The 27,929-nt window shown below is 45.9% G+C and overlaps 1 protein-coding gene and 2 long non-coding RNA genes across 4 annotated transcripts in view; 2 read left to right on the forward strand and 1 right to left on the reverse strand.

Moving 5' to 3' along the window:
• The window catches only part of LOC309355338, a 75,290-nt gene extending 62,306 nt beyond the window's left edge, over positions 1–12,984 (forward strand). The window contains exons 4-5 of one of the 2 annotated variants that reach the window (XR_014162500.1): positions 4,759–4,857; positions 12,120–12,984. This is a non-coding gene — a long non-coding RNA (uncharacterized lncRNA). The remainder of the gene's footprint in view (positions 1–4,758; positions 4,858–12,119) is intronic. The other variant, XR_014162501.1, reaches the window with a different exon arrangement.
• LOC309355336 lies at positions 8,347–10,359 on the forward strand. Its single transcript, XR_014162498.1, has 2 exons — positions 8,347–8,511; positions 8,758–10,359. It is a non-coding gene; the product is annotated as an uncharacterized lncRNA (long non-coding RNA).
• A 2,559-nt stretch (positions 12,985–15,543) lies between the features above and the next one.
• CACNG7 (calcium voltage-gated channel auxiliary subunit gamma 7) overlaps positions 15,544–27,929 on the reverse strand; it is a 40,862-nt gene continuing 28,476 nt past the window's right edge. Inside the window, exons 6-7 of the mRNA XM_081886076.1 lie at positions 23,007–23,152; positions 15,544–18,604 (exon numbers count right to left, since the gene is read on the reverse strand). Of these exons, the coding sequence (XP_081742202.1) occupies positions 18,347–18,604; positions 23,007–23,152 (404 nt within the window). The 3' untranslated portion in view covers positions 15,544–18,346. The remainder of the gene's footprint in view (positions 18,605–23,006; positions 23,153–27,929) is intronic.

The following is a 27,929-nucleotide window of genomic DNA, read 5'->3' on the forward strand; positions in this document are numbered from 1 at the left end:
ACATGATCTTCTTGCTTACATGTTCCTATGTATGTTCTCCAATGGTTATATACCCTAAAGTGTTGCATTTGTGACATTGCATTGTGTGTCGGGTGAAGTATACAAATAAATATTGTGGGGGGAGGATATGTCTTTCTGAGTTTTCTTAGACAAGTCTCCATTAGCTGCCATTACATTACAACTGGTCATATTGGATTGTACTGGCTGGGATGCAACATCCAGAATGGGTACATCATTGTTGTGTGTTGTGCATCACTTTCATCTGGCTAATGCATGATGCGCTGGTTGTGTGCCACTGCATGTTGGTTGCACTTTAGATTATGTCCATTGCCTGTGACTTTCCACCATTTTTTAGTACTGCATCACTGTCATATAGCACTATGCTGTAGTATGGGTGTATTTGGGTGTTTTGTTGAACTCCCGCTGGTGCTCCTCTTGGACTGGCCTCAATATCACATCTGGGTTTGCATTCAGGTCTGCTTGGGGGCTTCCCATAGACATCTCACTGGCCTCTGTGAGAACAGGATGCTGGACCAGATGGCCTGATCCTATAACGTTTGTGACAGCCCTATATTATCCAGCATCTATATAATCTGGTTCAAAGGCCAGAACCTGTAGATGTTCTTTCCTTCATCACAGTCCTGGAAGGTAGGTTAGAATAAGAGGGAATTGCTTGACCAAGGCCATGGAGGAAGTTCCATGACTGAGTGAGGGTTTGGACCTGTGCTTCTTACATCAGGCGTTCCAAACCCAAAGTGTCCACTTGTTGTGTGAGTGATTAAATGTGCAGGCATCTTAATTGGTTCTTTGAGAGAAATTGAGTCCTTCCCATACAGTGGTAGCAGGTGCCTTTTGGGACCGAGAGCCCAAACAGTAGGTAGTGTTAAATCCAATGACTCGCAGAGCCAACTAACTCTAGTTTTGCACCCATCCTCTTCCCTGCTGAGTTCTACAGGGGCAATTCTGAGAGAAAAGGGGGAGGATCCTGCCAGCCTCTGAACACGGGGTTGCCTGAGAACAGACTAAGGTTGGTGAGGCAATGTCTCTGTTGCCCTCATGAACCAGCCTCCACTGTCCCCCGTACATATTGCCCTAATGCCTTCACAACCTCCACCCGCCAGCTCCCTGTGTATTCCCTGCCTCAGAAGTTCATTTATTTAGCCACCCAGAAGTGGGTGCCTAACCTGTGGCTCACCAGATGTTGCTGAGCTGCATTTCCAATAATCCAGTGATTATTGGCTATGATGGCTTGAGCCGATGGGAGTATCTGGGGTGAGGAGCACAGGTTAAGCACCCTTGCTCTACACAGTAGCTATTTACTCTGCAATGTAGAGTCACAAACAATCAGCAGTTCCTGCTGTGATTTATGTTTCTGGATTTTTCATCATGCAAGGCATGTGTCTATCTTGGTTATTTACTGATTCAACAATGTCTAGTCTACCTGCATCAGAACATGAGCTCAAGGTGGCACATTCAGTTTTCCCCTCCTCATTGAACAACAACCCTGCAGGGTAGGTTAGACTGAGAGGCAGTGAATGGCCCAAGGTCACCCAGTGTGGTGTTTTTGCCTGGGTGTAATCTATCATTCAACTCTGATAATGCCTCTTCCTTACCTGGCATGTGACCGCCCCCAACACCAAAGGTTGCCCAGAAGGGAATGTGGCTCTTGGAGTTAAAAGGGCTCCCCAAGCCTTTTCTAAAGGCATCTAAAGTAGGTGGGGCTTGTTGAAGAAAGTGTTACATAATTATGGAGGAGCCACTCCTAGGAAGGTCCTGCTATGAGATCTTGCAAAGTGGGCAGGTTTCTTGGTGGAGGGCCTTCTCCAAATTTTTGGTGGGTCTTGGTGGATGGGAAGACTCCCAATGGGTATAGAAGGCTCAGGCTGTGGGTTAAAAAATAATAATCATACTTTGAATTGCACCCAGAAATAAAGAAGCAAGCTGTATTGCTGCACTGCAGAATAGTTCCTGGTCATGCACAGAAACCCGGTATGCCTATGGTTTGTACACACTTGCGAGGTCTATTCTGAAGCCCTGTATGGATGTTGTATGGATCACGGGTTCCTGACTTCCACAAGTTGTCTGATAATACCTGATAGAGCAGGGCATCTGGAGGGTTCTCAATCTGTGAAGAGGAGCCCTGACAATCCAGGGATCCTGATGGCATGAAGAGATCCATCTTTGCATACAGTTGAACATGAGAGGGCTCTTTCAAACATGTAGAGGTCAAGGAGGAGCATGCGACTCACTCCCCTTCTATGTAGTCACGTAGTATCCAGAGCAGGGTTTGGCAGTCTATTGGATATGCAGGTTTTGCAATGGAACCTGTCACTGCATTCCTCATTTCATTCCTCCCTGTGTGCATACAGTTTCCCTGGATTTGTCATCTGAAGGCTTCAGGACGGGATGAGATCAAGTGGACAGGAGCGGATGAGCTGTTACATATGTATAAGCGCATTCACCTGTGTCCATCTTTCTGTGCTACCATGTAAACTACACTCACAACATTTGACAGAGGCTGGAATATGCAGTGATTCAGCAGAGTGCCCCAGCCCTGGAATGTGAACTTGTCCTTTCTAGGCTTGGCTTCACCAGCTCCCCTCCTCTGTGTGAGCCCAGGGGTCCCGCAGGTGACAGTGGCCCACCCACCCACCGTGCTCACTTCTCCAACACAATCTAGACTGAGGGAGTCAGGTGGAATCCGCCTAGCAGCAGAATCTGTGTCTGGAGCTTCTCTCAACACATGACCACCCTGCCTTCCCTGCTTTGGTCATGCTAGATTGTGACAAAGAGACAAAAGCCAGGAACTGGGTGATTAATCAGAGTGACCAATACAAGTCATCACCACAGTGGACTGATTATAGTTGGTTATGTGTGTTGTTCTGTGGTGTTTTGATGTGTACTGTTGCACATAAAGCATCCTTACATTGTGCCGTGCACTATGTATTACATTTGTGCAGAGTATATGGTTGTATACCTGTGATAAATGTCATTGCCACGGGTTACTGCATCTCCCTTCTCTGTTGTGCTGCAGTGTGTGAGGTATTACACAACACTGCATTAGTGTAACGCAAAGCAGGTGTGTACTATACGTTTTGTGCTGTTCGTTGCAGTAGCATTGCGAATTGTTAATTACTTAGGAATAGTGGTGTGTGGCATTTTTGTGTGTTTTATTGTCAGCTATGTATCACCATCATCTATCAGGCTGCGTTGTTCTACATAAATCCATGGGCCTTGGGGGCTATGCATGCCTTATGCTCACTGTTCATGGTGCCTGTTGCATATCCCTGTGCAGTGTGCACATGCAAACTGCATTGCCGTTGTGCGTGACTATCTGCCTGTTGTGTTTGCGTCACCGTGCACTAAAGTTGTGCACAGCCTTGCTGCCGCATTGCATAGCACCGGTGTCCCCTCGGCATAACTTAGAACTATCCAGGGTTGCCCACAGCGCACACTGCTGCACAGTGTGGATTGCCCCTGTTCTTTTGGCATATGCTGCTGATGACTGTGAGCTCCAGACACAGCCGGGAAGCTGCTGCCTCCCTTCTCCCCCCTCCCTGCCCCGGTTGCCATGCCAATGCAGAATGCTGTATCTCTCTGTTCAGCAGATGCCAGTGCTCACAACTCCACCTCTCTCCCACCCAGAAGTCTAGGCTTGCAGGAGGAGTGGAAGGGAGGGGGGGTGATTCTGAGATTGTTGTGAAGAACTCCCTGTCTTCTCTCCTCCTCGGCTTTATTTGAGCGAGGGTTCAGCCCCACAACCTGTTTTGAATGTCAGAGCTCATCAGTCTGGGAACGGCACATTTCCCTCTCTGACAACGCTGCGTCAAAGCAACAGGGCTTGATGGCAATGTGGATCACAAAACATGTCAATAGAGGACAAGTCAATTCGTTCAGTCAAACCCCTGAATGCACCATCCGTCACCCGTCAGTCTTGTGAAAGTTTGGCATTGTCTGCTGGGATAGCGGCCCTTGTAAGAAATAATAACTCATGACAACAAAAAGGATATATATGTACATAGGCACAGACTTGATCCTATTCTATTCTTATGGACTGAGCTCCTCAAATACAAATGATGAGTTGCCAGCTCTGGGGTTCCACCCTAGGGAGATTATTGGGATGCTAGACTCTGAACAAGATAAAGCTACTGAATAGGGGAAGCCCAACTAATGCTCAACCAACAGCCAAAGTCATATTGCTGCCCCCTCCAACTTCATGCAAACAAATGAGGACGGATGTCCAATAAACGGGTTGCCCGGAAGCATCAAAAGTATACGTACACTATAGATATGAAGCTCCTCCAGATGGCCTATTTATTGAGCATCCATCCTAATTTGCTTGCACAAAGCATACCCAGTATGTCCTGTCTTCAATGAGCATTTGTTCTGATTTATTTGTGTGGAGGATAGTCAACAACAGACATTCATTCTGATTTATTTGCACAGAGGTTGCATTCCTTCCGGTCCATCAATCATTAACCCACGCTTTTTAGCACATTTCTCTGTCACTTTCCTAACTGCAAAATATTTGATTTTTTTTTAAAAAAGTGGATTTGTTGTTCCAAAATCCACTTTATTTGGGTAAACCTAACTTTTTTGGTATGCAGCTGAATCCCTCCATCAAGATAGTGACAGTTTGGAGGTGACCATGCAGTGTGATGTTTACTCAGAAGGAGATCCCACTTTGTTCTGTGAGGTTTTCTCTTAGATATAGGACTCCACCCTTATCTTGATTTATGTTATTTCCTCTTCCTCTAGGAAAAGCATAAGAAATTCTCGGAATTGCAATTCCATGTTTTGATCTCAGCATCACCACCAAACTTCAATTCCTGGGTTTCTTGGAAATTAAAAGCCAATGTAAGTTTGTAGTGGAGATAAAACTGTTGTGAGGGTCCTTCTGCAAAATGTGAGCCATGAACCATTTTAATCCTTTTGACCCCATAGTGCCTTCATGATTCTGATCTCTTTCTTGCATTTCTTCAACAGCTCTTCCTGTTCCCAGGCACACTTACACATTCACTGAACCTCAAGTCTTCTTTGCATCTCTTCTCGAGTCTTCTTTGCATCCCTTTAATTTCGCTGCAGAACCTTTCCCAAGCTTCCACTCTCCATCCTATTTCCTCAACTCTGCATCCACTGTCTGCTTCCATTTCTCACTGGGCAATTACAGTCATCTATTTACATCCTAGGTCATGACCTCCTGTAAATTTCCATAGCACCAAATAGGAAGGGGGTCAGCTGTAACGTTAGAACATGTTTACCACGGTCTTGCTTCTCCAGCTTCTTGGCTGATTGTAGCTAAGTAGTAAAACACACATACCACCACCACCACCACCAACAACAACTCAACACCTGACTACAAACAACTGCCTTCTTTTGAAATTCATTGTTGGATGTGGCATGCCTGGGAACACCAGCTTCCGGGAATTGCAAGTGGGAACAATGCCCTGTTGCATTTATATCCTGCCTGTGGGCTTTCCACGGGCATCTGATTGGCCACTGTGCACGCAGGAGGCTGGACTTAGATGGGCCATTGGCCTGATCCAGTAGGGTTCTTCTTATGTCCACCTCCCTGTTGAACATCTGGCACATATTGAAGACAAACTTTTAAATTGAATTCTGATTTTATGGTTGTAACTCATTTTTAGTCTTATTGCATCGGGTCTCCTGTACACTGCTTAGAGACAACTGTGATTAGCCAGTATACAATTTTTTTTAAATAAAAAAGGTATTAACTGCCTTTGCACTATGGCAAGTTTTCCAGTCTTCTGTTCTCTAAATTTCTACATCTGTGTTTTGTTTTTTTCAACGTCCCCATGAAAATTCATCAACTTCTCAGTATGAATTGTCCTAATGTACATCTTTCTGTATGCAATTTTGCCTGGTATACCCATTTTTTGCAAAGCAATTTCCCCTAACATCATGCATTTCTGTAGGTTGCTTTCACTAATACATGCATTTATAAGCATATTTGTACCCTAGGCCATAGCCTATGTGCACGTTACTTCTATGGAGAGCTGCCTTGCAAAATTCAGAGAAGTGTGGATTTTGATGGGTGGCTTAGTTTTGTTTCACGTATTGTTCAGAAACAGCAAACTAAGTAAGTTTGCCTTTAAGTGGCAACTGAATCTGATTTCTCCTGCATCCCTAACAGTAGCTACCTTGGATCACACATCTTCCACTGGCGGCCTTCCCACAACCCCAACCTTATCCCTTCTTTGTTCCGTGACCTTCCCTTCCACCTGCACCCACTCAGTCTTCCTCCCCACCTCCAATCTCTCAGACAGGAGATTTATTCTTCTCTTCGCCCTCCTCTTCCCTTTCTTCCTCTAATTTCCTCCCCCACATCCTGTCGCCCTAATGTCTTCCCCCGTATCTGCTCTCCCACCCTCCCCACTTCTCTGTAGTTAATTCTGCCTAGATTCTATCTCTCCCTCCGGCAAAAAATATTGCTAACTAGAATCATGCTCTTTTTTCCTCAGTTCCTGTTTAATTGATCCCCCCCCTCCCATCCCAGCAGAGGTTCTCCTTCCTTGCTCCTCTGATCCATTTCCCCCACATTCACTGCCAAAAATCTCTTCCCCCCCCTGCAGAACCCTGGATGCTTTTGATGCAACCATCCCCATCGTTCCCTCCTGCCCCCACTCTTTTTGGTCTCCCAGACTTCTCTCCCCCACCCCGTGTTCCTCCTATTTCTCTTGCCGCATTTCCCCCCTTTTCTGCAGCCCCAGCTTGTTTTTCCTCCTTTCCCTTTTCTCCACGCCCCCCTCTGCATTTGATTTCCTCCTCCTATTAGCAGCAGTCATTGTTCCCGCAATCTACCCACCTCCTCCTAGCCTTTTCTTTTCATCTCTTTCCCCTTCTCCAGAACTCTCGCCGCCACCACTGATCCTGTACCCCAAAATCTCACACTCCTCCAAACACATTTGCTTTATTCAGCTGCCTGCACCAGCTGCTCCTGTATTTCCTCCTCCTATTATTTCTCTCCTGCTCTCTTCCCTCATCAAAGTGAATCCTCACTCTCCCTGATCTCTCCCTGCACATTCCACATTCATTGCATCCTTCCTGATTCCACAATCCCCCTCCATTCCCCCCTCCCGTCTTCTCTATGCGGCACAGTTTCTGCCAGTTCCTCCGTTGCCACGTGTGCATCCAAGGTACCATATTCCCAGCTCATTACCATGGTGACCATTAACCCATTCCGCATTTGCCAGGAGGAGGAGGAGGGTGCTCTTATCGCTAGGCCTTCCCTTCTTTTCTCAGGTTAGTGTAGCCCATTACTGTAGCTCTCTTATATTGACATCGTTGGTTCCTGATGGAGACTGGGGAAATGGAGTCTCGGGGAAAGGCACCCAAAAGGAATGGGGAAAGATCCAGAGTTCTCCTGCCTTCCAGCCTTGTCCTCTGGTCCATCTTCACTCAGGTGCTAGTGAGCTTCATGGCTGAGTGGAGATTTGAACTCTGGTCTCCAGGCTACTCTAACCACTACACTACACTGGCTCCTTGAACCTTCTTGCACTCTACTCCCTGGAGATCATAGAACTGTAGAGATGGAAGGACCACCAGGATCATCTAGTCCAACCCCCTGCCCAACATGAGGCTTGAACCCACAACCTTGAAATTAGGAGTCTCATACTTTACCGACCGAGCTATCCCAGCTTGGATCCTGTTGCTCCATCACAATGGCCATCACTTTATTGTTCCATTTTCTCAGAGAGCCAGGGGGCCCTTCCACCTCAGCCCTAAAACGTGCAAAGCGATAATAATAAAGATGATAGTGCCTCTGAGCACACACAGAGTGATCCCCCTCTTAACAGCTGGAAAGGGAGCTACGTTTTAATGAATCGAACTACTGGTCCATTTAGCTCAGAAGTGTCTATGCAAAGTGGCAGTGGCTCTCAAGGAATTCAGGCAGTCTCTCCCAGTCCCATTCCTGCCTGGTGAGGAAGGAGTCATTGCAGCTCATAATATGAGTTTTATAGTAGCCTAATCTATACTCTGATACCTATCAATCCATCTAGATCCTATCTCACAGGGAACTCTGTTTCTATGGTCATGAAGAGGAGATATTTTTGTTTGAAATAAAGTTTATTGAAGTCTTATTTACATTATATTACAGAGTAAATAATGGATTGTTTTTTTGGCCCAGTCCCTCCTCCATAGCAAGGAGGACTGGGGTCGGGACATTTTTATTAACCATAATAATAATAATAATAATAATCATTAATAACCATTAATAACAATTTTCTTGTAATTAATTATTTTTTTCTTTTTTTAAAAAAGGTTCCTTTGTTGGTTAATTAATCCCCTCCCCCTCCCCTTAGGTTCCCCTTCCCCCCGACCCCATTCACCCCAAAATTCTAGGATGCAGCCTAAGAAAATAGAATCAGTGCCACCTCTCCAGACCAGCTGCACCAGTTCTGCCTCCATGACCACAGGATCCACTTTTCTCACTGTGGCAGGCACTCTCCTCCCCGTGTTTCAAAAGTTGCATTCCATATTTGAAGAAGAGTTTGGATTTGATATCCCGCCTTTCACTCCCCTTCAGGAGTCTCAAAGCGGCTAACATTCTCCTTTCCCTTCCTCCCCCACAACAAACACTCTGTGAGGTGAGTGGGGCTGAGAGACTTCAAAGAAGTGTGACTGGCCCAAGGTCACCCAGCAGTTGCATGTGGAGGAGCGGAGACTCGAACCCAGTTCCCCAGATTACAAGACTACCACTCTTAACCACTACACCACACCATATTTAAACCTTAGACGCTTATAGAGAATAAAATACTCAGCTGCTTCCAAGATGTCTCTCTGTGTGTGCAAATTTAAGTCTTGTAAGCACCACCAGAATATTTCCACTTCCTCTGCCCAGGTGTGGCAGAGAGCTTTCACAAGAGGGAGAGAAAATGATTTAATTGGCATAAAAACTAATACTTTGCCTTTGAGTGTGCCACACATATCGATATACATCTGTTTATTCCAAAACGCTTCTTTTAGCTTTAATGCTGCTGACAAAACACCCCTATTTCCATTCTCCTTAGTCTGTGTAAATGTACAAGATGGCTTTTAGCCCTTATATGACTTCTTCCATCCCAAGGGTTGTTTGTATCCATGCACAGGGGCGGGGAAGGAAGCCAGGCTTAGAGATGTTTTAATGCTTTCAGTACCAAAATTCATCACGACACTATTACATATGCCATCCCTCGCCCCCTCTCTTGTGGGGCTCTTGCACTTTTAACCACTCCATGGTGGGTGGAAGTTGAACAGGTGCAGCTTTTCACAGTGATGGCGAAGGCTTCACCTGTTGAATTTTTGTTTGTCCTCATGCACCTGTGAAAGCCGCAGGAGAAAGCTCTGCCCTACCCAAAGATGGCAGATTACTTAAAACGGCAAAAGGAAAACATTTTCCCTCGCTGCTCTCAACTCTTTCTGGTTTCTAGCATGACTGTTGGTTCAACAGAGAGCCCCAAATGCAGGGCTGCCAGATCTAGACTCAGAATCCCCTTGTACCTTCAAGGCTTGCATGGGAGCGAAATGCTTACCGGGTGTGGCTTTTTCTACTCTTAAAGGCACAGAAAGCCTCTCAGAGGCAGGCCCACCAACCTTACCTAAAGGGAATTTGCTACATTTTCTCTATGGTTTCCCTTCCTCCCCCAGAACAGCCTCAGCTTGCAGGGAGAGGAACACATATCAACTTGGATCAATGGAGGAGTGTAGAGGGCAAATCTATCCTTTGATGACTGCAAGGGTTCGCTTGCCTGTGTGAATGAGCCATTCGATACCAGACAGGATTGATACACCTTTCCTATCATCTCAGAGCAATGTTTACCCCCCAATGGATTTGGTACACACATTCAATCAGGGTGGGGTGGGTGGGTGGTTGAGTCACCCGTCAAAAGAACTCAAGTGATGTCGCCTTGAGTAATACTACATAGGTATCAGAAAGGTGACATATAAATCCTTTATAATAAATAAAGTGTCTGTTGTCTGAATTATGCAAAGGTGATTTTGCAGTGAGGAGCGAACAACTTCACCTTAGGCGATCATCTCAGCCGTCCGTGTGAAATTCGTGTGAAGTGGGACAGAGATTACTGAGAAGCTGACAGTTGTCTTAATTTTAGTGGACAAACTCCTGTGTCTTTAAGAGCTTCATGACACTCGAGAAATGCATAGCTGAAGTTTTCCCCGCATTGCTGCATCTCTAGGGACAGGTTCTCCTGCTGCAGCGTTTTGCCTCTTGTACTGCAATGGATAGAGACACAGGTGGTTGCCCATACAGAATGGAGCAAAGGTTGCTGGGGCCATGATTCCTAGTCCACTGACACTTTCTTGATGTGTGAGAAGTCCACTCACACCCTGCAATACTTTTTTTTGGTAAAAAAATACATGCCTTATGTTGTAATCCAATGCAGACATACCTGGGGGTATGCCCTCACTGAACATAGTGAGACTTCCTTCCAGGTAAACGTACATTGGATTGTGCTTCAGTTTTCCTTGCTGTAACATGATCCTGCGTTCAAACTGCCCATTTATGGATTCTGCATGTTGTCATGGTTCTGCTTTAGACACTTAGTCGTGGGTTTGCTTTTTGTGAATCGTCTTGAGATGTATGATTGGTAGCATTAAAAACAACAGCCACCATAACCCTTTAGAAAACTGAGCATCCTGAACGGGGGATATTTTATCAAATAATACTTTGGGAGGAGGTATAGGGAACAGCATTCCTCCCCTCCCTACTCCATAAGTTCAAATGTGCTACTTTTAAATAACATGCTTATAACTAGGGCTGCAATGCTCAGTCAATCAGGTAAACTCAATTCAAACATTTTGATTGACAAAAAAAAGCTGTCCCTGATTAACATCATGTAAAAAGAGAATTTGTATTAGGCTGTATCCAACCTAGCAGTTTGAAAGCACGTCAAAGTGCAAGTAGATAAATAGGTACCGCTCCGGCGGGAAGGTAAACGGCGTTTCCGTGCGCTGCTCTGTTTCGCCAGAAGCGGCTTAGTCATGCTGGCCACATGACCCGGAAGCTGTACACCGGCTCCCTCGGCCAATAAAGCGAAATGAGTGCCGCAACCCCAGAGTCGGCCACGACTGGACCTAATGGTCAGGGGTCCCTTTACCTTTCACTAGGTTGTAGTCAGAGTAAACCCACTGAACCTAATGGACCTACGTTGGTAATGCCCATTAATTTCAGCGGGTCATCTCTGAATATGACTAATTGGATGCAGCCCATTCCCCCACCCCCGCCTTATATGTACATTTATTCAGATTTGATTTATGGTGCAGTTCTGTTAACCAAGTCTTGGGCTGATTAACTTTCTGTGTCCTTTTAAATGTGTTTGTGGGAGGGTGGGTTATCAGTCTGTCTTGGGTTTTTTTTAATGTAATTTGTGTTCTCATTTTTTGTGTTGTGAACCACCCTGCCATCTTCCGATGAACGGTGGTATAATAATAATAATAATAATAATAATAATGATGATGATGATGATGATGATGTTAGAAGTCTGCTCAGAAATAAGTCTAATTGAGTGCAATGGGCTTGAGTTCTAAGCCTACTTACTAGGGAAGTAATTCCAACTGAACTTAGTGGGACTTACTTTTGAGGAAACATGCATAGGGTTGAGCAGTAAGAAGTTAAGTTGGTGAGTGTTGCATTCATTACATTTGTTTCTGAATTGTAAGAGCAGTGGTGGAAAACTGCAATGGGAAGACCAGGGTAACAACTAGATGGCGATGTCATAGAACCTCTGCACAAATTTTGTGAAAACAAACCAAGAGGATGGTTCAATATCTGCTTTGTCTGATGGTGACCTGGGTCAGGAAACCTGAGGGCCCATAAGCCAACCGGTGTCTGTTTTGCTCTCCTGTCTACAACCTTGCTGCACCATCGTCTGGCTTGCTCTCATACCTTGAGCATCAACCTGATTTGCAAAAATGAGCAAATAATGCTTTTCAAAACCTGGAGACTTGACACCATCACCTGCTAAAGTCTGTATATCAAACTGCTGTTAAAAGCACTAATACAGTGACCACGTGGGAAGTTGGCAACTTTGCTTGCAGTTGCCCCATGACCTCTATAAATTCCTCACACCCCGTCTCTCTCTCTCTGCCTCCCATTTCAGGCTATTATTTATTTATTGCACAGCCCCAGCCCCACGGAGACTAGATGTCCAGTTGCAAAGGGAAAATTGGGGGTCCTATGTCAAGCAGATTTCCAAGGAGGTTTCCATGCCTATCAAATCTATTTGGAAAATGGAAAAAAGAGGAGACTGACACCTTACAACCGTTAGCTGCAAAGCTGAACTCCTACAAGAAGCCATCATCACTGCACCTACGTTGCTGCTTGGCGATCGCTATTGCTGCTGACCCGACCGAACCTCTGAGCCACACGCTCTGCTTTCCTCTCTTTATTTGCACTTTGGAATCAGAATCCTTCATATCCTTCCTTCCTGCATTCTGAGTTGCCATTTTCGTTAAATCTCTACATTTATGGATCCACCACCTCCCTGATCTGGTATTGCTATGGAAGCTTGGCTCACAACAGTCCAGTTATTTTAAAAAAACAAAAAACCTGAGGCCCTAGTAGGGAGGGACAGGAGTGGCAGCAGTCCTGAAAGTTGCACCCATCTGCTTTCTGAGCAGCTGTTTGCATTTCCAGAGCTTCCCTCCCCCTGCAAATAAATAAATAAATACCGGTAAATAAATAAATAAATAAATATCCCAACAACAACAACAACAGATGAAACACAGGTTCCCAAACTCAATATAGCTTGACAAGGGCAGCAATGATTGAGTGCATTGGACAACTGGAAATAATGGGGTGGGACTTATTATGGGATTAATGGAAGGTTGAGGAGTGAGTGCCTTCTCTTGCCTCCCCCTAATTTGCAAATTATAGATTTAGGGGTAAGATTGGTACAACCCAACTGCAGACTGGAGGCGGCCAAATGTTGTACCTATCTTCAAAAAGGGAGGGAAAGAAGACCAGGTAACTTGACATCAGTACCAGGGAAGAAACAGTTGGTCTGTGAGCACTTAGAAAAAGATGCTGTCATTACTTAGACTCAGCATGGGTTTCTCAAAAACAGGTCATGCAAGATGAATCTCATTTCTTTCTTTTTTTGACGGAGTTACAAGCCTGGTAGATCAGGGGAATGCTGTGGATGTAGTTTAGCTTAATTTCAGTAAGGCTTTTGACAAAGTCCCCCATGATATTCTTGCAGAGAAGCTGGTAAAATGTGGACTGGACGAGTATTAAGTGGATTTGTAGCTGGTTTACTAACCAAACCCAAAGAGTGCTTACTAATGGTTCCTGATCACCCTGGAAAAAGTGACAAGTGGAGTGCCAGAGGGTTCTGTCCTGGGCCTATTGTTGTTCAACCTCTTTATAAACGACTTGGGTGGAGGAATTGAGGGGATGCTCATCAAATTTGCAGATGATACCAAACTGAGAGCAGTAGCCAATGCTGCAGAAGACAGAATTGGGATTCAAGGTGACCTTAACAGATTGGAGAACTGGGCCAAAACTAACAAAATGAACTTCAGCAGAGACAAAGGCCAGGTTCTACACTTAGGCAGGAAAAACCAGCTGCACCAATATAAGATGGGGGACACCTGACTTGCCAGTAGTACATGTGAAATGAGCTTGGGGTCTTACTAGACGACAAGCTTAACATGAGTCAGTAGTATAATACAGCAGCAAAAAAAAAGTTAATGCTATTCTAGTCTGCAGCAACAGAACTATGGTGTCCTGATCAAGGGAAGTAATAGTTGTGCTCTGTTCTGACTTGGTCAGAACACACCTGGTGTCCTTCCTTGGAGGTTTTTAAGCAGAGGTGTCTGTCATGGATGCTTTAGTTGAGATTCCTGCATAACAACTAGTTGATCTAGATGACCCCTGGGGTTCTCTTCCAACTCTATGATTCTATGGTTCTATTAGGGTGGCCAGAGAGAGTGAGACCAACTCCCTTCACACCAAATAGACCTCCCTCTACCTCCACAGTGGTCTTGCCACCAAACTGGCATCTGCCAAATGGGAAACAGAAGTGTAGGGTGGCCAGAGAGAGTGAGACCAACTCCCTTCACACCAAATAGACCCCCTCTACCTCCACAGTGGTCTTGCTACCAAACTGGCATCTGCCAAGTGGGAAACAGAAGTGTAGGCTATCTGTCACTTCCTTAGCTCAATGAGGTCAAGTGGACCAGAAACATGTTATTTGTAAAGCATTAATTTGTAGGATTGCATACAGTGCTGGGATGGATCACTTCCTTCCACAGCCTTCTGGCTTGGAGACAACACATCACCCCTAACTCTCCTTTGGCACAGAAGCGACTCCCAGAAGTGAAGGGCTACTCACTGAAACAAGGGGCGCTCTCTTGCAATAGGTGATGATTGTGGACCCCTGAAAGAATAGATGCGGTGGGGTGCAAATATGGTGATGCTGTAGATAGACCGCTTGATAGATGGCAGGAAAATCAGAAACCACTGCTGGATTCTGATTCCCTAAGCAATGCATGAAGGTGAACTTAACTGCAGCTGGTGCTGACTCTGCAGTGGGAGGAGGAGGGACATGCGGAAAAAGAGAATCAGAACTCTCCCCCCCCCCCCCTCTCTCTAAAGCTGATTCAGCAGTATCTTTCTTCTCATCCCTCTTCATAGCTATGGCACGAGAGCATCTGCTCCTTACCCTTCAAAAGTCCTTGCTGCCTTCTCTTCCCTCTGTGTAAGATGGGTCCATGTTGTGATTGCATTTGTAGCATCCAAGGATAATTCATCTTTTGCTCAAGGGAATTCTGACATAGTGGGTGCTAAAACTTGCTTCAGATTGGGAAAACTGGGGGGGGGGGAGTGCCACGAGGAAATCCATGCATTGGCATGACACCTCTTCACAGGAAGCCATATTGCAATGCTGCCTGCAAACACAGTGAAACTTTTTCCCGTTGTGCCTCACAGAATGCCGTTCCTTAAACCTTTGAATGCCCCAGGGGAAACGGGGTGGGACTAGCCCAGTCTAACAAGAATGTCATTTCCTGCCCCACCTTTTCCCCTGCAAAGGACAGGAGCAGAAGTCCTCCCCCATCACTCAGTTTACTACAGTGTGACAGGAAAAGAGGCTGGTGACAGGCAGAGAGAAAGAGAGGGAGAAAACACGAATTCTTCCTTAGCTCAAGTTAGATCTTTGGTGCATCTAGGTCAGTATACTAGTAGCCTCCAGCTTTTTCAAACTTAGGACCCATCTTTCAACCAAACATGGGTTTTGGGAGGCCCAGTTTCTTCTTCTTTTTTACCATATATTTGTATGGCAGCCGTGCCAAAGTTTCAACCCACTTTAGATCAGCTTGTGGTTCTGTAGTGGGTGCCCAACCCACCGTTTGAAGACTGATGCCCTGCATCAACGGGCAACAGGATTTCAGGCAGGAAGACTTCCAGTCCTACCAGGGACTGATACATGGGGGTAGCCAGCATTTTTTTTGGGGGGGCAGGACTTTTGATGGGGGGGCAGGACCAATGTGATCTGTCAGTTAAGTACTTCTATTGCCCCTGCCCCCCTGCCTCCCCTTGGCTACGCCCATAGACTGATACTGCGGTCTTCTGCCTGAAAAGTAGGCTCATTTACCTCACTGAGCAACAGCCTTTTCCTGTAGCTGAAGCGAAACGGGGGGGGGGGGGGTAAAGCAGGATTAAATTTTACAAGGAGAGTGAAAATAGTTTGAGCTGAGCAGCCAAAAACACCGCAAGATTTCCCCCTCAAGCCTTCTCTTTCTATTCAATCTTACATCCAGTAATATCCCTTTTTTTTCTTTGCCATTTTCCTCTTACAATTTTTCCACCACATTCCTCCCCCCCCCCGTTTTTTATTTCCCTCCCCATTCCCATACTCCTTCCGTTCAGGTTTCCCTCTTCAGCAGCTTCCTCCCCTCCCCCACTCCCACCATTTTTTGTGTGTCCTGACAGCATCCCTCTTCTACACAAAATTCATGTCAGCCTTTCTTTTTTTCCCCTGCACCATGTTCCCTCTTTGGTTGAACCACAGAGTATCCATATGCAGGAGCTGGAGTTGCAAAGGCGCAGCGGAGTATTATAGAGAGAGGAACTGGAAAGGAAAGAGACAGTTTCAAAATGAAAGGGTTGGGGGTGGGGAATGCACAAAATGTTAAGAGGAATTAAATGAGATGGGCGGGGAAAAGGAAGAAGCAGAGGAAAACTAGAGAATTATGCACACTGAATCCTTAGGAAATGAGTGTGTGTGTTTAGCAATCCAAAAATAATAATTCAGAAAGCCCAAGAAGGTGAAATGTTGTGAAAAGGAAAAAATTAAGAGGGGTACAGAAAGGGGGGAAAACCTCACACATGAATGAGTGAGGAAATGGGGGAAAAACTGTTACGCAAATGAAACAAAAATAAAAGTAAGACGAGAAGAAACTGATGCAGAAAATATAAGAGGTTAAGTCAAAACAAAGGAAAAACAAGAGTGAGAAATATAGGAAAGGAAACAGGGGTTCAAACTTTACTCCCTAGTGTGGTAGATGATTGACAGCTGGATAATAAATTCTCTCTCGCTCTCCCTCTCCCTCCCTCCTTCTCTCTCTTTCTCTCTTCCTTTCCCCTTGAGTCTTTAGCCTCATAAACCCCAGGTGGCATCATCATGACTGAAGGGAACATGCTTAAAAAAGAGTCATCTGGAGTTCTTAAGAGTTTCCATTTGCACCACGATGACATGGCCGCGGCCCCTTGCTGATGGACAACTGAATGATGGGGTGGGAATATTTGAGGCATTGTTGGCTGGAAGACACAGTTATTTCCTCACCCCTCCATAATTGTGTTTTAGTTGTCTCACTTGTAGGGGCACCATTTTTTTTTAAAAAAAGGTCTTTTCAGATAATACATTGGGTTCTTCTCTGAAACGCTGACAAAAATAAAGGTGGTGGAAGAGCCAGGAGGTGGAGCCAGGAAGAAAGCAAATGGTACGAGATCTTGGAAGAAAATTTAGATGTCAGACTATTTTCTTCAACAATAAGAACAGAAACGGGAGTGGGGGCGTGCACATTTCCTGACAGGAAAAGGCCTTATTTTAGCCAACCCCAAACGGTGGTGCAGCACTTTGCTGTTGGGTTCCAAGGGGAAGTGCCTGAGAGAATAATGAAACCTACAGGATTGGTGCCCAAGCTGGTCATTTGTGGGCATACAAAAATGATGATTAGTCATTTCCTGTAAGAACCTAGAAGGCAAGAATGAGGCACAGAGGGAGCAGGTTTGTGTGTGTGTGTTGGGGAGGGAGGAGGACATTTAGGGCACAGAAGAATGGCAAGGGAACAGTTTCATGCTATAATTTGGTTGACTGAGCTTGAGATATTGGTAGAAATAAACTGAATAGAGTATTTCTCTCAGGGCTAGTTGTTTTGAGACAAATAAACATAGCAGTATTTGTAGAGCTATGTCACAAATCGGCAAGATGAAAAGGGGAATGGAAAATATAGCACTACATTTTACCTGGTCATTTTTGGTTGAACCAAGATGGCCGTCTAATGTATTTCCTGTCATCACCTAAGAAGCTGGGATGGAAGGATGGCTGTTGTCATGTAGATAGGCCTGAATAATTAGGGCCTTTGAAGGATGGAGGTAAAAATGTCAAGGAGATGTCGTTTATAGTCAGGAAACTAGAGAATGATGACAATGGTAAAGCAATTACTTCTTGTCAAGCAAGTTTTGTTTCTTCGTTGTTGTTTTGACAGAGGGAGATGTTGGCAATGAGCCCTCTCCTTTCAGGAATTGGATTGATGGGAGAAAATGGCTTCTGGGCATCTTCCTCTCACAAGATCTGAAAAATGCAGATGGTTTTGAACCTGCTTGCTGTCGAAACCTCTTCAGGGAGAAGGTTGAGGGGAACATGCTTCACGAGTTATTTCCCACTAAGGTTTCCAACCACCTGAGTGAAAGGAAAAGTATTCTGAGGCAGCAGAACTGAACTGGGAGATATATCTCTTCTTTCCGCTGCTCTGTGGAGAATGAACAGGGTGTGTGCATGACTTGAGTTTTGAGGGGTGGGCTTTTCAAATTGGTAGTTTCCCAGGGAAGCAAGGAAATAAGGACAGTTTCCAAGAGTGCGGAAGGGGAGGTGAGGGGGGCACTGGCAATCTCAAAAGTTGGTTGAATAGTTCCCACCAGAGAGAGAGAGAGAGAGAGAGAGAGAGAGAGAGAGGACATTTCTAGCAGAGTAGGTGGTAAAGAGTCTTTAGAGAGGGGAAGACAACCCACACTGGTAGGGGAGTCTCCTAGGCAGGTTGGGGTAGAACGATATAGTCTGCAAGCGAAAGCTGGCTTCCTTGTCCAGCTCGTTCTCTGGTGCATCTAGCAAGGTGAGGTGGATATGTGCATATGTTCAGGGTACTTGATGGCTGGTGGGTAGTTCTGAGTCATCTGGATGGAAACGTCGCTGGAGATGTCGGAGGGGCTACGTCCACGGTGCCACACTTCGGGGTGCAAGAACTGGCCGGAGTAGTCGGAGCAGTCACTCAGGCGTGGCCGGTAGAAGGCTGGGTGAGGGCGGTACATTTCCTCCTCAGCGTAGCGCTTGGTGAAGAGGTAGACAGACATCACCCCTGCGCCCTGCAAAGAGCCGTTACAGAGGGAAATATCAAGAACAAGACATACCCCTTAGATGCAACCATATGGTCTCACAAGTTATGGTGCCAGTATGTTGTGGTGTCGCGGTTACAGAGCTTGGCTAGGTATTGGGAGGCCAGGGTGCAAATCCTCGCAGAGCCCTGAAGCCTGTTGGGTGGACTTGGGGCAACCACAGTCTCTCAGCCTAACCTACCACCACAAGGCTGTGAAGATAATATGGGAAGAGGGAGAACCATGCAGGCCCCCTTGACTTCCTTGGATGGAAAGTGGGGCCACAGTGTAATAAACAAATAAATGTGTGTGCATGTGTTATGTCTGTAAGTCATGTCGCTCGTTGTAGCTCACCTGTGATTCACTGCATCTAGTTTCATCCCACTCAAGGATGTCTTCAGGGCATGAGGAGTCATGCTCTGGAATGCGCACATGCACAAGTAACACTGAAGCTTGTGTAGGCTTAAGGCCGTAAAGCATTCTGTTGGTCACTGTGATGATACTCAGCTTTTTGCAAGTGGGCATGATCATCCTAGCCCATAGATGTTTGACTCATGCCAAACATACCAAGAACTTCCTTCATGGTTTCTGTTCAACGTGTATTGAAGATCCTTCAACTCCCAACCCCTGTGTTCAGCATCAAATGGCCACCATTTTAATTTTCCACAGTGCCTCAGAGATAGGGAGCAATATGGGAAATTAAAGTGGCAATTCTCAGGCACCAGTTGGGGGCCCCACTAGCCTAGAAGGAGGCCCACTAGAGGCACTATGCTAAAGCCTTCTTCAAGCCTGGAAGCTTGTGAAATCGGCACTGAAATATCCTGTCCCCCACCCCACCAATTAAACTGTAAGAACTGCCTTATATTATCAGATCAAGCTTTCAACAGCTGCCAAGTACCGGTAAATGCCACTAGGAAACTCACAAGCGGGTGAGGAGGGTGATATCTATCCCCTGTTGCTACTCCTCAGCAATTGGAACATAGAAATATGCTGCCTAAGAGGGTTTCATTTATCTATCCTGGTTAGTTTTTTTCACTGTTTTGTCTTCTCTTTTATTCTATTTTCTCGTCACTTTTCCTCATCAGTTTGTATTTAAGAAAGAAAGAAAGAGTCCTCATGAAAACTGATCCACATTTTAGTGTGGCTTTCTCCTAATTTACATATTTTGGCAAAGCAATTTTTCTAATATAATGCTTTTTGTATGTTATTTGCACTAAAATATGCATTTTTATGCACACTTTACCCAAGTAAATGCATTCCTGTACAAATTATTTGGCTGGAGAAGTGCACCGCAAAATTCCAGAATCACGCGAATTTTGGATGGTTGTGTTTCGGTGCAGTTGCTGTTTCTGAAAGCGCAATTTAGGTGGAGTCACATTTAAATGCAAACTGGATCAAATATCTCCCCCAGCCATAGTCATGTCCAGTTTGGCCCAATGTCTTATGCTGCTGCTGAATGTGAGAGTCAGGGCTAGCTTATGCACCAACATTTCTCTTAGCAATGTTTTTTGGAGGGTTGAGTGCCAGTCTTTATGAGGACAAAACAGAATCATCCGTGCACAATAGGAAGTATTAGCATGCTTGAAAGCCCAGTATTTGTAGAAGTACAGAATACAAACAAGCAAGCAAGCAAACAAACAAACAAACAAAACCTAAGGCAACCCAGTAGCTTCAGAATACTGTGGTACCTCAGGTTAAGTACTTAATTCGTTCTGGAGGTCCGGACTTAACCTGAAACTGTTCTTAACCTGAAACACCACTTTAGCTAATAGGGCCTCCTGCTGCTGCCGCGCCGCCGGAGCACGATTTCTGTTCTCATCCTGAAGCAAAGTTCTTAACCTGAAGCACTATTTCTGGGTTAGTGGAGTGTGTAACCTGAAGCGTATGTAACCCGGGGTACCACTGTACTGAATCAGTTGGCAGGAAAAACTGAAGGTGTTTTTGGGTGTGTGTGTGTGTGGAATGGTCTGGCTGGCTGAAAGGAGCAAGGGACGAGGGGAATGTGGCTGAAACAACTAGGGAAACTTCAAAACTCTGCTGCTCGGGCAGGTGTGAAAGAAGGCAAGAACCACCCTCTGCTCTGTTTCCCTCCTTGCTGGAGAGAAATGCATGAAAAGATGATGGAGAAAGAGGCACAAAGAGATAAAAAGGACATCATTTTTGTCTGGACAGGTAATTTCCTGGTTCATACTGAGTTTATTTTTAAATGTCCTCAGAGAAAAGTGAAAGTAAGAGCTGCCCATAGGTATAAGTGGATAACATCCAAAATGTTAATGCAACTGGAATTGGACATCACTGTGTCCACCCACCCACACAGCAAAACTCCAAAAGGTAGCAGCAAAGACGAAAGAGCTCCTGTTCTTTTTAATGCAATTCTTATTCAGTGTGAAACATTTAAATATTTTTTTTTGCTAATATAAATTCCAAAGCAAATGTGGTTCACATTGCCAGCTGGAAAAGGTAGACTTGAGGTTTTTAAAAAATATATCTTGTAGAGCCCCTTCTTTAATTCTTGTCATAGACAAGGAGACTTGGGTTGTGTCAAGATAGGTCCATTAATTTTAAGTAGAACTTAAGTTAGCCATGCCAGTGGGCCTCCTCTGGGTATGACTAAAAGCGAGTCTATCCTGTTAAAAGAGAGTCTATCCTGTCAGGGCGATGTGCCAATCTCAGATTCAGGGATTTTCTTACCCTCTAAAACCCTTCATGTTTTGGGACCTAATATAATATCTGTTTAGGAAAGGCTTTGGCTATAATGCAGCCCTGAAGTAACATTCACACAGAAGGCTGGAGGCCAGGGGACATTTTAACCTCTAAGTAGTTTGCAACACTCCTACAGTGCTGTTGAGAGATGTTGTCCAGAGGTAGAACCTTACTGCAGCCTGGGGTTTGACCAAACATGGGGCAGTAGCTTGCAACACAGCTGTTATGTTATCCTTCGTTTTTAGTTGTGTGTTTCAGGTTGGCTTGAGAGATTAGTAATCAAGAGTGTAGCTGTTGCAGCGTAGCTCACTGCTGTATCCTTACTGCAGGTTGAGAGACTTTGCTGAATATAGGGGAGAATTTTGGTTCAGTTCGTATTTTGATGGGAATCTACCTAACCTTCACTTCCCCAAACAACATGTGGACAGGTAGCCATCAAAAATTAACACCTCTGAATTTTGTGGTGCAAACTTCAGCTATATACAAAAATGTGTACGTTTGAGGGAAAGTGTGCATAAATCTGCATATATTTCTGAAATAAACACACAAAGATGCATTATATTAAGGGGAACTACTTGCTCAAGTGTGTATATTTGAGAAATGTGTGCTAAAATGCTGACAGCTTTTGTGAGGACTTTTAAAAATAAAAATTTAAAAAGTAATTGCATATTGATCTGGAAAACTGAAACCATTGAAAAAGAGAAACCGAAACTGATGCATTTGCCCATCCCTAGCTGGGAGGGAATATTTTAAAGGAGTAATGCAGTACTCTGATGCTCTGTTAATAATCCCTAGTCAAGTTGCAGCAAAAGTCAAAACTGAAATTGTCCCCTGAAACCAACCTCCAGCCATAATGGGGGGCGGGGGGGTGTGTCATCATGCTTGGGGAAACTCCAAAGTTTGCAGAAGTTAAAATAAAATAAAAGTATATTGGTAGCAGTTGAGGGGTAGTGGAAGAAACAGAATTAATAATAATAATAATAATAATAATAATAATAATAATAATACCCTGCCCATCTGGCTAGATTGCCCCAGCCACTCTGGGTGGCTTCCAACACATAGAATAATAATAATAATAATAAAACAGCAAACATTAATAGTAACAATCTGATCCAGTATAAAAATAACTTTAAACTTGAGGGAGTGGAAGACTGGGCTGTCCCGCTTAGGTGGTCTGACAGGCAGGAACCCTAAACAGGAGCAATAGCTTTAGGAGGAAGGAGATATGGTGGTCTCACTTGTTAAGAGTCCTAATGAGGACATGGACTGGCAAAAGTACAGTGGACACCCTTTCTGCCTTCTGGCCTTAAAAGCCCTGTAAGGCCAGCAAAGGAAAACTTGCTTTACCCCTTGGCCAAAATTTAAATCTGTGATTCAAGATTGGGAGTCAGGAGTGTGTGTGTGTGTGTGTGTGTGTGTGTGTTTGCGCATGCACATGTGCAAGTGCAGTGTGGGAGCTAGTGTCGTGTAACAGTTAGAGTGCCGGACTTTGACGTGGGAGACCAGGGTTCGAATCCCCGCTTAGCCATGAATCTCACTGGGTGACCTTGGGCCAGCCACACACAAATTCTCAGCCTAACCTACACCACAGGGTTGTTGTGAGGACTCATGGGAGTGGGGAGAACCATGTCCACCACCCTGAGCTCCTTGGATGAAAATGCAATAGATAAATAAATGCTGGGAAGTGTACCTCTTTGAGCAAGAAGGAAGAAGCAGCAAAGGCAAAGGACCATCCGTAGCGGTATTGGAAGTACTGCTCTGAGCCACTGGGGCGGTTCATCACTTCGTCATTGATGCTGGAGATGTACAGAACCAAGCCCACCACCAGAGAGAGGCCTGCAGAAAGAGCACAGAGGGAGAGGGGTGGGAAGGAAGGAAGAGGCTGTTATTTTCAGCTGTTCATAAAGGCCTCACTTGTGGGGAGGAGCCACAGCTCCAGTAGCAGAGCCCCTGCTTCACAAGCGCAGAAGGTCCCAGTTCTAATCCCTGACATATCTAGGTAGGGCTCAGCATTTTCAGTTTGAGACCCAGGGAGAGAGCTTCAGCCAGTCAGTGTAGACCAGGGGTAGGCAACCTAAGGCCTTGGGGCCGGAAGCGGCCCAATCACCTTCTCAATTTGGCTCACGGATGGTCCAGGAATCAGTGTGTTTTTACATGAGTAGAATGTATGCATCTCTGGGTTATTTATGGGGCATAGGAATTCATTCATTTTTTTTGCCCAAAATATAGTCCGGCCCTCCACATGGTCTGGGAGACGGTGGACCGGCCCACGGCTGAAAAAGGTTGCTGACCCCTGGTGTAGACAGTATTGAGCTACATGGACCAGTGATCAAACTCAGTACAGTGGTACCTCAGGTTAAGTACTTAATTTGTTCTGGAGGTCCGTACTTAACCTGAAACTGTTCTTAACCTGAGGCACCACTTTAGCTAACGGGGCCTCCTGCTGCTGCTGCGCTGCCGGAGCATAATTTCTGTTCTCATCCTGAAGCAGAGTTCTTAACCTGAAGCACTATTTCTGGTTTAGCGGAGTCTGTAACCTGAAGCATATGTAACCTGAGGTACCACTGTATAAGGTACCTCCCTCGGTTCTTATGTTGTACCACAAACCTACCTCACTCTCCACATTTAGCTCAGAGCAGAGATGCCACTGCAACCAGCCGCAGTGCGTGCATGTACACACACACACAAATGCACACACCTCACCCCTTTATGGGTTCCTTTCAGACTATGTGTGTTTGGGTGGTGGTGGTCAACAGCATGCCCACATTTCTGTCTATTAATTATATCATATAGAAGACAACCAGAGCTACTGTAAATCAAGCCTGCTCCTATCTACATAATTGCACCCCTTCAGCTGCATAGCTTCACCCTGCATAGCATTTCTTGGTCGTAGCAGCATGTGACAAAGAGAAAGAGTGCTAAAATGCAGCTGGCTCAGTAGTGCAGCACGGTGCCGTACTGTGCTTGTGCTGCAGCATCACAGCCAGGCCTATGTGCCGCTCTTCTGTTTCCCTTTAAGGGCCCAGTGCTGCCCTTTTCAGCTGCTCAACAAATTTACTTCTGGGGTTGCTTTGCAGCCATTGCTCTTCAACTCTTAATATCATCTGAACTGAAGAAGGCCAACCTGGACGTAATTGCCTTCCACAATCCATTCTTCCCTTGCCATGCAATTAGAACTATAACATTTTTGTTCAGCCTCACTTGCCTGGCCCCACTGCCTTGGCCCCCATAGCCCCTCCAGATGACAGATTAAACACACTTATTCTCTAAGTAGAACTGATTAGGCTCTGCAAGGCTTTGGAAATTTTTTTTGGGGGGGGTTTACTATTTTATTATATATTTTATCAGAACTGGCCCAGCCATTATACGGTGTAAAGCTACTGCTTCAGGAGGCAGAAACCCTGCAGTTGACACGCCCATGGGTGCCCCACCTGCCCCACTGCCTCCACCAGCGATGGAGAAGCGCTACTGCCATTGGCGCCAATTTTGGGCAAGATCACGTCCATTTGTGGTAAGATCTTGCCTGAAATCGGGGGGGGGGGACTTGAGGAGCGCACAAAATCTCATGTGATTTGGAGTGAAATCTCACCTGAAATCAGTGTGCCCTTGCCCAAAATCAGTGCCGGTGGCAGTGCTGCTTCAGATGCAGCTGGGTGCAGGGCAGGAGAAGGTAGCTGGTGGCGGCAGGGGCAGGGGAAAGCAGCGCTTCCCATTTCATCTCAAGTGGTGAAATGGGATGTAAAGGCAAAGGGACCCCTGACCATTAGGTCCAGTCGTGGCCGACTCTGGGTTTGCGGCACTCATCTTGCTTTATTGGCCGAGGGAGCCGGCGTACAGCTTCCAGGTCATGTGGCCAGCATGACTAAGCCGCTTCTGGTGAACTAGAGCAGTGCACGGAAATGCCGTTTACCTTCCCGCCGGAGCGGTACCTATTTATCTACTTGCACTTTGACGTGCTTTCGAACTGCTAGGTTGGCAGGAGCAGAGACCGAGCAATGGGAGCTCACCCCAACGCGGGGATTTGAACCACCAACCTTCTGATTGGCAAGTCCTAGGCTGTGTGGTTTAATCCACAGCACCACCTGCATCCCTATGAAATGGGATGTACCAGCCCTATATTTCATTATTACATTTTACCCCACCTTTACTTCCAAGGAGTTCAAGGTGGCTTTCATGGTTCTTCCTCTCACCACTTTACCCTCACAACAACCCTGAGAGGTAGATTAAGCTGAGAGGCAGCGACCAGCCCAAGGTCACCCAGTGAGCTTCGTGGCTGAGTGGGGATTTGAACCCTGGTCTCCCAGGTCCAGCACTCTAGCCTTTACATCATGCTGGCCATCTGCTATGACCCGCTGCTGTATTACTACCTGTATTTGTTGCTACTTATTGTATTAATGTTTTAATAAATATGCACTGGCAGGCAGCACCATTTGTTCCTCCTCCTCTGGTCCTCCCCCCCCCCCGGACCCCAGTATGGATGTGGGCCTAAGGTTGCCCTGCCCGCTTCCCTCTTCTTTCCCCTCCTTCCACAGTGGTGAAGGCAGTGGCAGCAAAATAGTCTGAGGGAGGAGGCAAAGTGGACAAAACTGGGCTTTTGTTGTAAATCTAAAGGCCGTTTTGTGCTTCGGTTGTGTTCTGGCACTTCTGTCATGCTTGAGTTGGAGCGTGACAGAAGCGGAGGGTGGATGCGGCAGGATGCAGCTCTTTGCTCCCTGCTTTGCTGCCATTCCTCCGCTTCATCTCCTTCTCCCATGCTGGCCAGGGAGTTGTGTTCCGTCCCCCCCTGGGCCTCAGCAGTAACGCCAGCTCACCTGCCTTCTGAAGTGATGGCTGCTTACTGCTGGAGCTGGTGGGCAGGGAAGCTAATGGAAGGTGAAGCCAGAGGCAATTCTGGGTTTTTTCCCTGTCGTCCTCTCTTGCAAAAACACAGTGGGTGCTTTAGCAATTCTCAGGCAAAAGCATCAGAGGAGAAAAGCTGGACACAGAGAAACTTCGCATTTGTACAAGCCAGCATCCAGTTTCTAAATATCTAGCTGGATAAATGAGTCTTTATAGCAAGTGTCTGCAAGTTAGGGGTTTAGCCTTGTTTTAAATGCATTTGCCCTTTATGGTTTTTTTAAAAAAACTTTTAAATTTTATATGTAAGTTGCCTTGAGATGATGGTTTAGAAGGTGATTTATAGTAATAATTCTGTAATTTTTCAGTTCTGCTTTTACCAAGATGGATGGAAAGAATGCCAGGAAGTCTTGGAATAATAAGAAAATTATTAATATGGCTCGGGGAGTGGGGCGGGGCATGAGACTGCTGGACTTTGGATTTGGGGTGTAGAAAAAATAATGGTAGGACCTTGCTCCTGGCTTCTGAAATATAAGTGTTGGTGGCGGGGGTGGGGCAGAGAAAGGGTGTAACAGGGAAGGCATATCGCTACCTTTCCCAGCTCCTTTCTAATTGGTGCTTCTTCAGGGTGTTTGAAGAGAGCATTGCTGAAGCTGTCTTGGAGAGAAGAGTGATAGCTCAGGGGCAGAGCACCAGAAAGTGCCAAATTCAATCCCCAGCATCTCCAGGTGAGGCTGGGAATGATGCTTGTCCGAAATCCTAGATAACCGCTGCCAGTGAGATCAGGGGTGAGGAAACTGTGACCCTCCAGGTGTTGTTGGGCTACATCTCCCATCATCTCCATTAATTGGCAATGCTGGGTGTCCAGCAATATCTGGAGGACCACAGACTCCCTGGACCTGAGCTAGGTGGACCAATAGTTTCCTTGGCAAAAGGCGAGTGCTCATTCTAAACTCTATAGCAGGCCATGTCAGCTGGTAAGTGATGGGAGTTGTGGTCCAAAATAGCCCTAGACTACGCGGGTGGCGTTGTGGGTTAAACCACAGAGCCTAGGACTTGCCAACCAGAAGGTCGGCGGTTTGAATCCCCGCGACGGGGTGAGCTCCCGTTGCTCGGTCCCAGCTCCTGCCAACCTAGCAGTTCAAAAGCACATCAAGTGCAAGTAGATAAATAGGTAACGCTCCGGCGGGAAGGTAAACGGTGTTTCCGTGCGCTGCTCTGTTTCGCCAGAAGCGGCTTAGTCATGCTGGCCACATGACCCGGAAGCTGTACGCCGGCTTCCTCAGCCAATAAAGCGAGATGAGCGCCGCAACCCCAGATTCGTCCGCGACTGGACCTAATGGTCAGGGGTCCCTTTACCTTAGGAATCTTCAGAGACACAGTCCTCAGATGATGACAGTCTCATGTGGAGCTACAGTCACTATGGCCTACCTCTCTTCCCCTGAACCCTGAGGAGTCACCTCTGCCACAGACACCAAAGGCTGGACCACAGATTTCAGAGGATTGGAAGATCTCTGTGAAGAGATCCCCATAGCTTGAAAGCCCAGGGCCTAGAAGAAGCAGCCAATGGCTGCAGGATAAAAACTTTGGCCTCCCTGGCCAAATGAAGCATTCATATGGTGTAGTCGCTAGTCAATAAATAGCTAAGCGAGGCTATGAGGAACTATTAATTAGGTGCATCAGGGCATTGACTTAGTAATGTATGCAGTCTGGCTCAGCTGCATGATTGCTGACCATGGTCCTGAAATCCACACCTTGACCCTTCTCCAAGGTGCTG

This window comes from Podarcis melisellensis (genome assembly GCF_964234715.1).
Source record: "Podarcis melisellensis genome assembly, chromosome: 13".
NCBI lineage: Eukaryota > Metazoa > Chordata > Lepidosauria > Squamata > Lacertidae > Podarcis > Podarcis melisellensis.